This window comes from Melozone crissalis, unplaced genomic scaffold (genome assembly GCF_028551555.1).
Source record: "Melozone crissalis strain CALT ecotype California unplaced genomic scaffold, PUWL_Pcris_2 ptg000018l_1, whole genome shotgun sequence".
Lineage (NCBI taxonomy): Eukaryota > Metazoa > Chordata > Aves > Passeriformes > Passerellidae > Melozone > Melozone crissalis.
The window spans coordinates 35,522,549-35,535,897 of record NW_026535796.1 but is presented as its reverse complement, the minus strand read 5'-3'; the positions used below and the strand labels follow the sequence as shown (position 1 = coordinate 35,535,897).

Below are 13,349 nucleotides of genomic sequence, written 5' to 3'. Positions count from 1 at the left end.
AGCTTCCAAAGGCACCATATGGTAAATGCTCATTCCAGGCAGGCGGTCCCTCATAGGCTCTCAGTGCTCATTAACATTTTTTTTAATCTAAATGAACTTGTTCTCAGTTAATGCATGGGCCGCTGCTTTGTCCTCTGCCCGCTGACCGCTCCCAGAGCCGAACTGCGGCGCCTCCTCCTCTCCTGCTGCGGGACGTGAGGCGGCTCGCTCGGGAGGTGTCGCCGCCAGACGAGAGCAGCCTGGCTGCTCTGCCCTGGGCTCCGGAGTCTCAGAGGCCTCGGAAGCCATTTTCAGGCAAGAAGTGCTGCTCAGTGTTTCCTCAGCCAGTGTCACAGACCGAGGCCTGGCACGCAATGCCGCACTGCAAACGTGTCTCACGGCAGCGCTGTCCCCCCGGGCCGGCAGCCGCGGCCTCCGAGCGCCGAGGGAGCCGGCAGAGCCCTACAGGCACCGCCTCAGCAGCGAGTCCCTCAGAAATCCACACCAATGTCTTCATAAATGGGAAAAATGAACCTTTACATTCATACACACTGCTGAATGTCATTGAAAACAAATACGGTATCTTTTCTGTAAGTCATATCAGCAAATCTGAATGTTTCAAGTCACTGATTGTATTTTCTAATTGTAAGAAAAGCAGGTTAAACAGCCACAGTGTTGTAGAAACAATACATGGTAACAAATATAAAAATCCCCATAAGGTAGCTATTGACATATCTCTTTTACAGAAGGATAAATTCAGGTCTAGTCTGTCCACAGCAAGATAGAAATTATGACAGAGAAAAATCTTCCTGTGTTGGTATGCAAACAGGCCTGTGTCTCCCCCAGGCACACTTTGTGCAGTGACTCCTGGGAGCTGCTTGGGAAAGGAAAAGAAGGAAGATAAAGAAGTTACCTCCTTCCCTTAGACAGCAAGAAAAAGAAACCAGATTCCAAATAGATGTAAATATACTATTTTACAAATCAAAAAATGTATCATTTAAGGTTCTCACCCGCACTCAAGGTGCCAAAGAGAGAAGAAGAGATTCAGGAAGCTGAGGAAACAGAGATAAACAAATCTTGAGATTATATAAGTCTAAATTTAGATAAATTTGATAAGGTTTTGCTACTAGGCAATAATTACACAGAACTGTGTTTACCTATCAACTTCCATGCCAGGAGTCTCCAAGCATGTTACTTTAAAACTATTAAAACATTGTTCCCATCCCAGATACGCAGACACCGTTTTTACAGTATAGAGGCTGCTTAAATGCAACCTGCAGATTATAAAATGGGCATAGACACTGAACTGTAATCAATTCAAACAGCAAGGGAAATGCAGAACTGGAATTGAATCACCTGAGTTTGGAATTAAGACTCTGGGGTGAAAACTCCAAGACTTCCAGAAAAAATATCACTGGATTTTTAAAGATTAAAAGTAAAAAGGGCCTCCTTTGAAATATTCAACCACCAGTCATGGTACATTTTGCTGTGGACATTAGTTTTGCAGTGGACATTAGTTTTGAGTAAAACTGGGGAAGGAAAAAGCCTGACAAAGATCAGATGATCTTTCAAGATCCCTTCCAGCCTGAGCTATTCTATGATCCTACTAAATCATCAGGGCAGATTCTGCTATTTTAGAATATGATCTCGATATAAAGACAGTGATTTTTCTGCCTTTATTTTATTGTTTGAGATTTTGAGAAAGGTCAAAACTTCAGAGAAATTTTTTCATCACCAAAATGTATCAAGTGGCTTTTTGAAGCTGCTACTAGAAAAATAAAACTAAGCATTTGAATTTAGACATCCAAAATTAGAATTTTTTTTCTGGTTTCCTCACCTCCCCTAGAGAGAAACTATATTTCATTAAAGAAATATGTAAAAAATATATTTTGCTGAATGTTTTGATAAGCTCTACTTTGGCCTTGCTATGGACTTCTTACAATAGAGAACCCTGGGAAATATCAATAATGCATGTGTCACTCTGCTGCCTTTTCACAAGCTGCAGCAAGTGATACACCAAAGGAGGTGCAGATGAAAAGAGAGGGCATGGCTCCTAGCTCAAACCATAATCAACAGACCCCCCCAAATTGGGCAGCTGTGAGCTGCTAGATCAAAATACACGAGGCAGTCTTGCCACCCCTCCACCAGGAGGTGTTTTAAAACCTGGAGGCACAAAGGTGATGCAGAGCTATCATTACTGTTTTACTTATGGTTGATGTTTCCCTGTTGCTTCTCCTGAATATGTAGCCCTGATTTGGACCAATATTTTGTCAGTAATCTTGTCCCCCAGCTTTTTTTCCCTGTTCATTCAGCTTAGTTAGAATTATATGACCACATCATATCCCAAAAAGGGATAGATAGCACCAGGCATGTTTGTTTCATGAGACAGTAAAGCCAAAGAACACAGTAAGAAAACCTGAGGCAGGATTTATTACAAGGTTTGTCCTTGTCCAGGGTTTTACACTTCATCTTCCTCATTCATTTTATTTTGAATATATGTGTATTGTTGCTCTGAATTGTTCTGGTAAAGCCTGTGGGATCTCAGTCTCTCAGAACTGGGGGGCTCGGGAGTCCTGGAATGCTGCCAGAAATGTCTGGTGGCTGGACTTTGATCCCACATGGGAGATGACATCAGTATGAGGACGGGAGGATTTCACTGGGGTGAATGGTGAAGGGACAAGTTAATTGGAGTGTGAGATACAGGGTTTAAGATCCCTGTACAGGGGGGTCTAGAGAGGCAAGATGGAGGGATTGGGGCGTGCCCTTCTCCTTCTTCTTCTTCCTCTAAGCCTCCATCTTCTGTGGTGGAGTTGGCACTCCGGGATTGGACCTTACTAGGGGAACACTGGTTAATATGGGTAGAGGGTATTGGAGAAAAATGATAAATATTGTATACGTAACTCCGGGTATAAAGATAGGTGACCGCCCCAGGGGCTTTCAGAGTGTGTGCCCATGGCTGACTGCTGAGCAGAACTCTGTCAGGCCAAGAGAAAATCTTTTAGATAAGCAATTAATAAACACCAAGACCAAGAACAAATCTGAAGCTTCCTCTCGTCCTTTCGAACCCGGGGGCCCAAGGCCATCTTTGGGCTTTTCCCCAGACCATCCAAACAGCCCAGAAATCCAACAACTGGCGTCCGCTGTGCGGGCTATCTCCCACCAAACCTTTCGGGGGGGGGAAAGCCCTGAAGAGCTGAAGAGCCAAGAGAACAGCACTGATAACTCCAGAGGAGGGAAGCCTGAAGAAAGAAAGAAGAAAAAGAAAAAACCGGCCGGGAGAAGCTGCAAAAATCAGCAGTCACTGAGAAATCCCATCTCTCAGCTTCTGCTGAAGACAGCTCGTAGCAGAGCGGCCTGGACTGGGACCAGAAAGGCGCCTCTGATCCATCCCTCGTGATCTGCTGGACGGAGAACAAGGGCCTCCAGACCACGCTGACGACAGATTCGGTAAGAAGGCCAAAATAAAATCATGGGGGCAACACTCTCCCAAGAACAACGGGAAATCTTATCCACCTTACAAAGTGTAGCAGAATTATATACAGAAGGGATCCCAAAGAAAGAATTAAAACAGCTGTTATTACGGGCAAGGCTCAATTATCCACTTGCAGAGACATATCTGCTGTTCGAAGTGGGGTTTTGGCAAGAAATTAATAGGCATTTATATATTTTAGCAACAAAAAAAGATGAGACAGCGTTAAAGCTACTCTCGCCGGCAAGAATCATGTTACAAGGTATTTCAGTGCAGTCTAAAAGACTGGAAAAGCAGCGAGAAGCTGCGGTACCCTCAGAGAAGGGGGCGGAGCGGCAGAGCTCCGGGAAAGAAATTGCTCTGGCTTTGAAAGGCCAGGGGGAAAGGGCTCTCGAAAAAAGAGAGCGGGAAAAAATATTAAAACCCCCGATCAAAAAATGCAACAAACCCCAAGGGCGTCCTGAAACTCCACAGAGTGTGGAGGAGTCAGGAGCAGAAGGGGGGGAGCAGGAAGATAAGGGATCGGGGGGGGGGCCTGTTCGCGGTGAAAGCGGCGACGCGGCGGCGGCGGCGGACGCGAGCAGCGCGGGTGAAGATGAGGAGACGCGCGCGGAGGGCGAAACTCGCAAAAACCGGGGTGTAGACTCACACGCGGGCGCGGGGGCGGCGAGACGCAGGAGGCGCGCGGTTGTGACGTCAAACCCGGTGCGACGGTCAGCTCGAATCGCGGGTAGAGCCGGGGTGCCGGCGGGAGAGGCGAACACAACGTCAGAGGAGGAGGGGTCGGATTCTGGGACAGACCGAGGGGCTGGGACCTCGGAGGTGAGACAGGGGGGAGACGATGACGTCAACTTAGGGGACACAGGAAGTAGCTCGGAGAGTACGCATGCGCAGAGAGTAAGACGCGGGCGGGCCCGAGCCCGGTCCCCTGTGACGTCGCGGGTGAGGAGGGGCCGTGCTAGGGATTCTACGTCCCAGGGCTCCACACCGTCTCCAGATCTGGCGCCTTTGGTTAAGAGCCTCGGAGTCTCAGTTCCTTCCCTTCATGGGAGACGCCGAGCAGGAAGAGGAAGTGGGGCAGTCGAGATTGCACCGTCATCCGAGCCAGGGAGGCCGGTGACAGCGCCACCTAGTGGCAGGAGGGCAGAAGTGCACGACATGCCGAGTCGGCTCGGCGGAGCCACAGCGCCGTCTCGTGGCGAGACTGCAACAATGCAGCAATTTTTTCCAACAATATATAAAAAGAAAAGCACCTCGAAGAAGACAATGTTAACACGACAAAGGGATTATCCATCTGATCCACCGATCGTGAGACATTTTCTAAACAACACACAGGCAAAGCTAAAGGGAGATCCTTTGGTTTTGGTCAGAAACCCAGAAACAGGTCAAATAGAGGGTCCTTTCAGACTAATCACTTGGGGAAAGGGTTTCGCTTGTATCTCCACAGATCGAGGTCTGAAGTGGGTGTCAGCGCGGCACGTGAAGCCATTCCGAACGCGAGAACACGAGAATGCTGATCCGAGAAACAAAGAGACGAGTACTCAGACAGAAGTCGAGACTCAGGCTGCGAAAAACGACCCAGAAGAGAAATGAAAAGAAACTAAGGACTTTGGGGGGTTTTCACATAAAAGCAAAAAAGGTCTTTTGGTGCAAACAGAAGGGGGAGATGTGGGATCTCAGTCTCTCAGAACTGGGGGGCTCGGGAGTCCTGGAATGCTGCCAGAAATGTCTGGTGGCTGGACTTTGATCCCACATGGGAGATGACATCAGTATGAGGACGGGAGGATTTCACTGGGGTGAATGGTGAAGGGACAAGTTAATTGGAGTGTGAGATACAGGGTTTAAGATCCCTGTACAGGGGGGTCTAGAGAGGCAAGATGGAGGGATTGGGGCGTGCCCTTCTCCTTCTTCTTCTTCCTCTAAGCCTCCATCTTCTGTGGTGGAGTTGGCACTCCGGGATTGGACCTTACTAGGGGAACACTGGTTAATATGGGTAGAGGGTATTGGAGAAAAATGATAAATATTGTATACGTAACTCCGGGTATAAAGATAGGTGACCGCCCCAGGGGCTTTCAGAGTGTGTGCCCATGGCTGACTGCTGAGCAGAACTCTGTCAGGCCAAGAGAAAATCTTTTAGATAAGCAATTAATAAACACCAAGACCAAGAACAAATCTGAAGCTTCCTCTCGTCCTTTCGAACCCGGGGGCCCAAGGCCATCTTTGGGCTTTTCCCCAGACCATCCAAACAGCCCAGAAATCCAACAAAAGCCCTGCCTGCTAAAGAGGCTGTGATCACAAACTCTCTGGGCACCGGCATTTGTCACCATGATTGCAATTCACAGCAATACATAAACTTTTTAAAACGCTGTGAACATAGCTTCAGGGGGTTAACAAAGCTGCTTTCCAGTCCCCTAGCTCCTTCCATTGATAACTTATTCAAATTGTAATTGCTTGCAGTGTGCACCCTATATCACATAACTACTTCTGTTACACGTACTCCCTGGGGCCATCCATCACCCCTGCCTACCAGCAGAGTCCTTGTTCTTGCCCAGTGATGGCAGCCAGGGTACCTCTAACACGTGTGGGTTTGTGCCCAACCTCAGCTGACACCCTCCAGCCACAGTTGACTCTATTCTGCATTTAGCGTTTCAAATTTCTTCTATCTTCAAATCCAATTCAGTGCATTGCTTACAAATCAACACTTCAGCAAGTACCTTCAACAGACTTATATATGTTAACATGGAAAAGAAGCTTTTTTCCCCACCTTTTCTCCCCTGGAAAACTCAAAGGCCAAGTTTCCTCTCATTCAAACAGCAGTTCCATCAGCCTAACTCCGTATTTCACAGGTGGAAGTCACTGCTTCCTTGGCCTGGGAGTACAAATAGCAACATACTGTGAAAGGGGGTAGTAATGTCCTTTCCATTCAGGAAAAAGCACTAAGCAAAACTACATCTTCACAGCAGTTACAAGGCACAAAAATTTGAAAGGACAATATCACAAAGGCAGACAAAGCTGGGTAATTTTCCCTTGCCCACACTCCTGAGTAGTACACTTCAAGACTTACTACTAGTACATGTTTTTATCTTTGTCATTAATTTTATAGCATTCAAAGTTATAGTAGTTTTTTTTCCTTAGATGCATAGGAGTGTATGCAGTCTGAAGACTTCCCAAAAGCATTTTAAATTAGGTAGACTACACTAATAGCAAGGAGAGGCTGTGTCCTGGGGCAAGGAAAATTCAAGCTTGACTCAGATATACAGCAGAAATCTCTGTGCTGTGTAAAGACACAGTAAATAAAATAGTGGGCCTTTTTCAACATGGCCTTTTTGGCTTTACTTTTGAGCCCCACACTTATCCCTTGCAGAAGGTCTGTGATCTGACCTGCATCTTCCAGGCTTGGATGTCATAACAATATTTTGATACATCTTAATTGCAACACTACACACCCTGAATTTCTAGTGAAGGCCTTTCTTTAGGAAAAGGATGACAAAGAATAACAAATACTGTAATTTAAAACTATCAAGATGCCTCAAAACTTGTTGGTGTTTTGAAGGAGCAAGGTGCTTCACCAAGAAAACAATTTACTAACTGTTCTTCTTTACGTACAGATCTTCATAGCGCTGCATAGTGAGTTTTGCAAGCAAATCAATCCTCAAAGCATCCCAGAGTGCATGAATCAGTTCAACTTCATAGACTAAAAAATGCAAAAAAATCAAGAGGTGGGTTGTAAGGCATGCCCAAAGCTATATAGAAAGGGAAAGATCTGGTACTATTACTCTTGCAAGTCTTGATCTAACATCTACACCCAACTACTCTCAAATGGTGAGTTCATCCTCACAAAAGGGAACAAAACTAACAGAAACTGAGGACACATTTACCTGGTCATCAAGAGGCAACCCTAAGTTGCAAGCTGGTTAGAGGTGAGCTAGTTCTGCCAAGAAGCATTGTGGTCACCTTAACTCAGATGTGGTGCTACACTAACAAAAGTCAAATTAAACTCCTGAGCATCAAGTGTCAAGATCTATTAACCATCCTGAAGAAAATCCTCACATCTGGATGACTTAGATTAGCAAATTGTGTGTCAATATACTTGCCTATGCCAGAACATACAGCTCTGCACTAGAAAATCTTAGTCCTGAAACACATTTACCCTCACATCTATTTGACTTCAGCAGATATTTTTTCAGTGACTCTGAGACACAAGGTTAAGAAGTGGTTGGGATATACACTGGGACAGACAAGTCCCTTCATTTTCTGTATCTCTTAATGACCTGTCTTTCTCCTCCTCTAGCGCCTATTTGCTCTGTGGGTTTACATTTTTTAGCTCAAGGATTGTCTCTTACTGAGCAGATGGACAGCACCAGGCTTAACACATAAGTGCTGCTGAAACACACATAATTTCCCTAGCTGAATATTATACCAAAACATCCCCCCCTCCTCTAGTGACCAGTCACTGAAATGGCTCAATTTAGTACTATAATATTACATTTGTTCAGAAACACTACACTGGCTTTTGGTACAGATATTCTTGGTGCTCTGCACATGTACTGAGCCAGCAGAGGGGCAGGCTACAAGGAAAATGTGGTGGGTCTTAAGCCAAAGCACTTTATTACTTTTAGCTCATGGCTGATTCATTTAATGTATGTGAAAGGAAGAGATAAGCATTTAATTGTGACTAGAAATGGGGAAGCTGATCAGGGCTGAATTAGTAGAATCTGTGACCTAATTTCATTATTGTTCTAATGTTCTAAAAACTCAGAGCCTGTGCTCCTGCCAAAATGAGACAGACTGCTCTTCAGACTGCATTCTGCAATGCATTTTCTCTTCTTCTCTGTCTCAAACTCATTATTGTTCCTAAAGGAAGGTGACCAGCCCATTAGGTTGCAGTTACTTCTATGCTGCCAAAAGACACTCTTCCCTTTATTTTTTGTGCATTCAGACACTGTTTTTCCTGGAATATCAGACTTGAGGTTCTACACTAATTTCATCCTAACAGTGACTGACAGCAGCTTCCCCAAGTGTCCCAGAATATGCATATGTACAAAGCACATGCTAGATATTGTATGCTATGTATTTATATGTTATCCCAAAGATATGTATGTTATCCTACACAAGTCTTCAGAATAATCAAGTTGTAAGACCTTGGAATAACTGAGACAGGGTCAGATGCAACACTCAAATGTCCTAGCAGAAATCAACCTAGACCTCTGTTCCTCCAAACAGATTTTGTCCAGCAGCCTACCTCTAACACTGGGGACATGCCTTACTTTAGGGTAGAATCAGTGTCTTTTCCCCCAAAAAAACCAAACATATTACCATCCCTTTACCTTCTTCACTTCCCTTTGGGAGATCATGCTCCACATGAGGCCAAAGGGAGAAGATTTTTTTCATCATGAGGGAAAAAAAAAAATTAGAAATAACAAAAAGGGAAAGGAAGTGGGGTAGGGAGAACAGTTTTGTCATTGTTTCCTTTCCCTACCTCGCCTTGCATGGGAAAAAGTCTGTTTGGAAAGCATTTGTTTGCAGTGGTTTCATTCAACAGGAGACCAAACACCTCAAACTCTTTCTGACACCAGTGGAGTTCAGGGTGCTTAGCTCCTTTTAAGTTAAAACCCTAAATATGAGAGAACCTGAGTTATTGTTTAGGAAGAAAAATAATAACTGATATTAGACCTCTTTGCAACTTATATTACCAGAGACTCTGTGATTAGCCTGATATTTTATCTCTGACACTGTGAGAAATATCACTGCCATAAACCCTGCAGTCCTTAGTAAAAGTGGAAGTACTTGGCAAAAGCTAATAAAATGAGGAACAATGACAGCAATCTCCAATGAATACCTAAGGAACAAATGAGCCAGCTGCCCACGCATATGCACACACACTGAAGCATTTTTTCTTCACACGGGGCATACACCAGCAGAAAATGTATCATAAGGACACTGCTATTTTAACTTCATGCCATACAAAGCACCAGCAGGGAAATGGATGAGGTGCTGTCACAGATCCTTAACTCCTGATTCACATTCCTCTTTACAAACTAAGTTTAGTATCTAGCTTACTTATAAAATGGTTCTGGTTTTTTTCTGGATTCTTACCAATGAGAGCAAGAAGAAGAGAGTGTGTCTAACATTCTACAAATGCAACAAAACTTTCTGTTCTCTCTTTTATACCACATCTACTTTTCTTCAAGGTTTTGAGCAATGAAATACAACAGCTGAAGAGTAAGGAAATAGGAAGTTGAAACATTTAGGGCTGTTCCAAACACTGGTGGTGATCAGGGAAACACTCTTATGACAGTAGTTCCAGCTCTGGAAAAAGAGAAAGAGAAAAACTGCACTATCTCAGCAGAAGAAATAGAAAGATATAGGCCTCTAATAGGCCTACTAATTCAGCTGGGACATCATGAAGCATTTTAAAGATGAGAGAAATTTTGAACCTTGGAAATACTGCAGCAATAACATGACCTTAAAGAGCTATTATTCAAGGTTCCTGAGAAAAATTGCTCACTGTTCTCTTTCACAGATCTCTACGAGTTCCTAGTATCAAAACTCTGAGAAATTCTGAAAATACAGGGTGTAACATTCAATTCTAGAAGTTACCAGCTGAAATCACTAGACCTGCACAAAACTAGAAGACAGCATTCAGATCCAAGGAAAGAATATTTTGTAGGGACAGTGTCAAGGTCCATTCTTCCATTTCTTGTAGGGTTGGTCTTGCAGTGTTTAAAAGGGGCACTTTGGGGCATGCTCCAATTTAAAACATTTCTGTATCCAAGTTATTGTTCCAGCTGCTATGCCTGCAGCATTTTGGCTGTACACTCCATTTGCTGTTAAGAAAGGTGTTTAATATCACAATTAGAAATTTGTTCAGTTTTTGGAAACTTGAAGTGTAGTCTGACAATATACTCATATGCCTACTTTTAATTCTATTACAGCACTTTTAACTCAAGAATTGTGTGGCAGTACTCACACCCACAGGAAGCCTTGTTCCTCCTATCAGTAAATCAAGAAAGTCTCTTTTCTTTGGACAGTAATTCAGCAGCATTTTCTCAGAGCTCTGAATTCTCCATTCTCCCTTCTTCGTGCAAAATCCCACTGATGATCAATCTCACTAAGCGTATTAATATACTCACCATATTTGGCCTTAGCTTATTTTCATTACTCTACAGCTTCATGTGATCCAGTTTTGGTCTGCTCTTGAAAGATAAGTCAAAGCCTCTGTACAGATGAACTCTGGAGTTCTGCAGCAATGTCTGTCACCATAGTACCTGTCAACATATTTGCACAACTCACCTACAGATGCTCATTGTTAATATTAAGTCTTTAGTTGTTCATTTTTGTACATTTCAGAGAAAATAACTGAGGTTGCATCCTTTAGGTGGAACTTGCCTGTATTTAATACTCCTACACTTGCTTTCTCAGAGATCTAAAGAAATTAAGGAGAAACAGTCAGCCATGCAGTGCCTGAGCTCCTTTGAAGTAACCAGAGGCAAGGACCTCTAATAAGACCACCTATCCCTTCCTTTTCACAGCAGGACTGAAATCCAGCACTTAATTTTGTTGTCAGAAGAAAAGAGTAATCAGTCATTGCCAGCTAAGGTAACTATATTCATAGTGATGACCTACATGAGAAAATGTAAAGACACAATTTTCAACTCCCCAGCCTAAACAGATCCTTCCATATCAATCTGCTGCCATTAAAAAATCAAGAATTATTACAGCAATGAGGATGGTACATCCAAGAATTATAGAATGGCTTAGGTTGGGCCGGACCTTAAAGACCATTTAGTTCAACCTCTCTGCCATGGACAAGGGCACCTTCCAATAGACCAGGTTGCTCCAAAACCCATCCAACCTGGCTTTGAACATTTCCAGAGATGGGGCATCCACCATTTCTCTGGGCAACCACTGTTCCAGTGCCTCACCACCCTAACAGTAAAGAATTTTTTTCCTAATATCCAACCTAAACCTACTCTCAGTTTGAAACCATTCTCCCTTGTCCTATCACTACATGCCCTTGTAAAACGTCCCTCTCCATCTTTCTCATAGGCTCCCTTCAGGTATTAGAAAGCTGCAATTAGGTCACCCCAAAGCCTTCTCCTCTCCATGCTCAACCATTCCAATTCTCTCAGAATTTCTTTAAAGGAAAGGTGCTTCATCCCTCTAAACATCTCAGTGGCCTCCCCTGGACTTGCTTCAACATGTCCATGTCCCTTCTGTGCTCAGGACCCTCGAACTGGATGCAGTTCTCCAGGTGGGGTCACATCAGGGCCAAATAGAGGGAAAGAATAACCTCCCTTGACCTGCTGTCAACATCTCTTTTGATTATTAATAAATAATTCCATTGTTTTTGAAGACATAATGTCTCTGTTGGCTCACAATCATAAACCTAAATATAAGATTCATCAGTACTTGTGGCCTTCCACTTTCTGACCTTCCAACCTTCTCTGAACTACCTGCTTCCTACACCATTCATTTATCAAGAAGACTCTTCTTTGATATTGATTATCCTTAGTTCCCTGACTCCAAGACAGTTGTCTTGATACACCCCACCACAGAGTGTGGCCTCTGGGATTACTCAGGGAGGCCCCAGTCAGCTCCTGTCCCAAGACCTGGATTTATACATGCCCAGTCTCCTTTTGGCTTGGCATTATCTGCTCTGCCAATGGTCTGAGTCATTCCCTTTAAGATGCAACAGCCCCGAGGTGGGACTGACAGACTGTGATGAAGAGGGACAGAAGAAGGGGATAGATGCTCCCTTTATTTTGTCATTGCATTTACCCAAGCACTGCAAGGGAAATGTTACCAGGAAGCTGTTAAAGGGCAGCTTTTTCTGGAGCCACCGATACATCTCCGCGTGACATTTACTCTGTGAGGAATGATTTATCCCTTCAGAAGGAAAGGCCTGAGTCACAGCTCAGCAATAACAAGTAAATCACCTTCTAGAGGAAGATAATGGCTCTGCCTACCATAGGGCTCTTTAAAATTTATCAGACAAAACTCTACCCCATTCTTGATGAATACTTAAATTTCATGTTTAGAGTATGTATGGTATTAATGCCCAAAAATATCTCAAGAATATCTCAGATTTATACCCTCCTCTGCTACTAATTCCCTACGGGACCCTCTTCCTCCTCTTCCCCTTGGAAGACAAGACACTAATCATTCCCTAGCCCACACAGTAATTGTGGGAACACAGCCAATACTGACAAATCTGACTCACAGATTGGAAGTGCCATTGGGAGAGTAAGGAGTAGCAGCCTCTCACTTTTCTACTACTCCAACAGAAACATAATAGAAGAGCCAGGATCAGGAGAACAGACTGATCTGTACTGAGAAACTTCCTAGCACAAAATTCTTCCTAGCACTACAGAGCCTGACAGAAGAAAAAAAAATGGAAAAAAGAGAAATAAATGCAACAGTATTAATAAATTATATTCACTATTAGAATGCTCTTTAACACCTTTCCCCGTGTCTTATCAGGTTACAACAACTTATGTTCTGCCCCAAACTGCCTGCTATTCACTGTAAGATTATTCTCCAGTGATGTATTCTCATTATTTAGCCTAATCCACTTTGAAGTGATTTGAGCTCCAGTTTCTGCACAGGTTTAACTTTGATCACTTCCAAGTGGAATCCTCCAGATATACACAACATCTGTGTAAGTACAAGAAAAGACACAGAAGAAACACAAGGTCACAGTTAAGCATGTACTGGAAAAGCTCTACAGTGTGACCTAGACAGAATTACCAGAGGAAAGAAGAGAAAGATTTATACCTATTTACATTATCCTTTCAAACCAACAGCAATTTCCCCTTACTCTAAAACACTAAAATTTCCTATGAGATTTGCTCATATAAAAGATGCAAAATGAAACTTCAGCTGCAACTCCTTAAGTCTA

The 13,349-nt window shown here is 43.6% G+C and overlaps 2 protein-coding genes across 12 annotated transcripts in view; both read right to left on the bottom strand.

Moving 5' to 3' along the window:
• Window positions 1-13,349, bottom strand: part of NRXN3 (neurexin 3) — an 869,162-nt gene that overhangs the window by 836,767 nt on the left and 19,046 nt on the right. The window lies entirely within an intron of this gene.
• The window catches only part of LOC128936445 (neurexin-3-like), a 121,293-nt gene continuing 114,976 nt past the window's right edge, over window positions 7,033-13,349 (bottom strand). Inside the window, exon 5 of the mRNA XM_054275380.1 lies at window positions 7,033-7,142. Coding sequence (XP_054131355.1) covers window positions 7,033-7,142 — 110 coding nt within the window. The remainder of the gene's footprint in view (window positions 7,143-13,349) is intronic.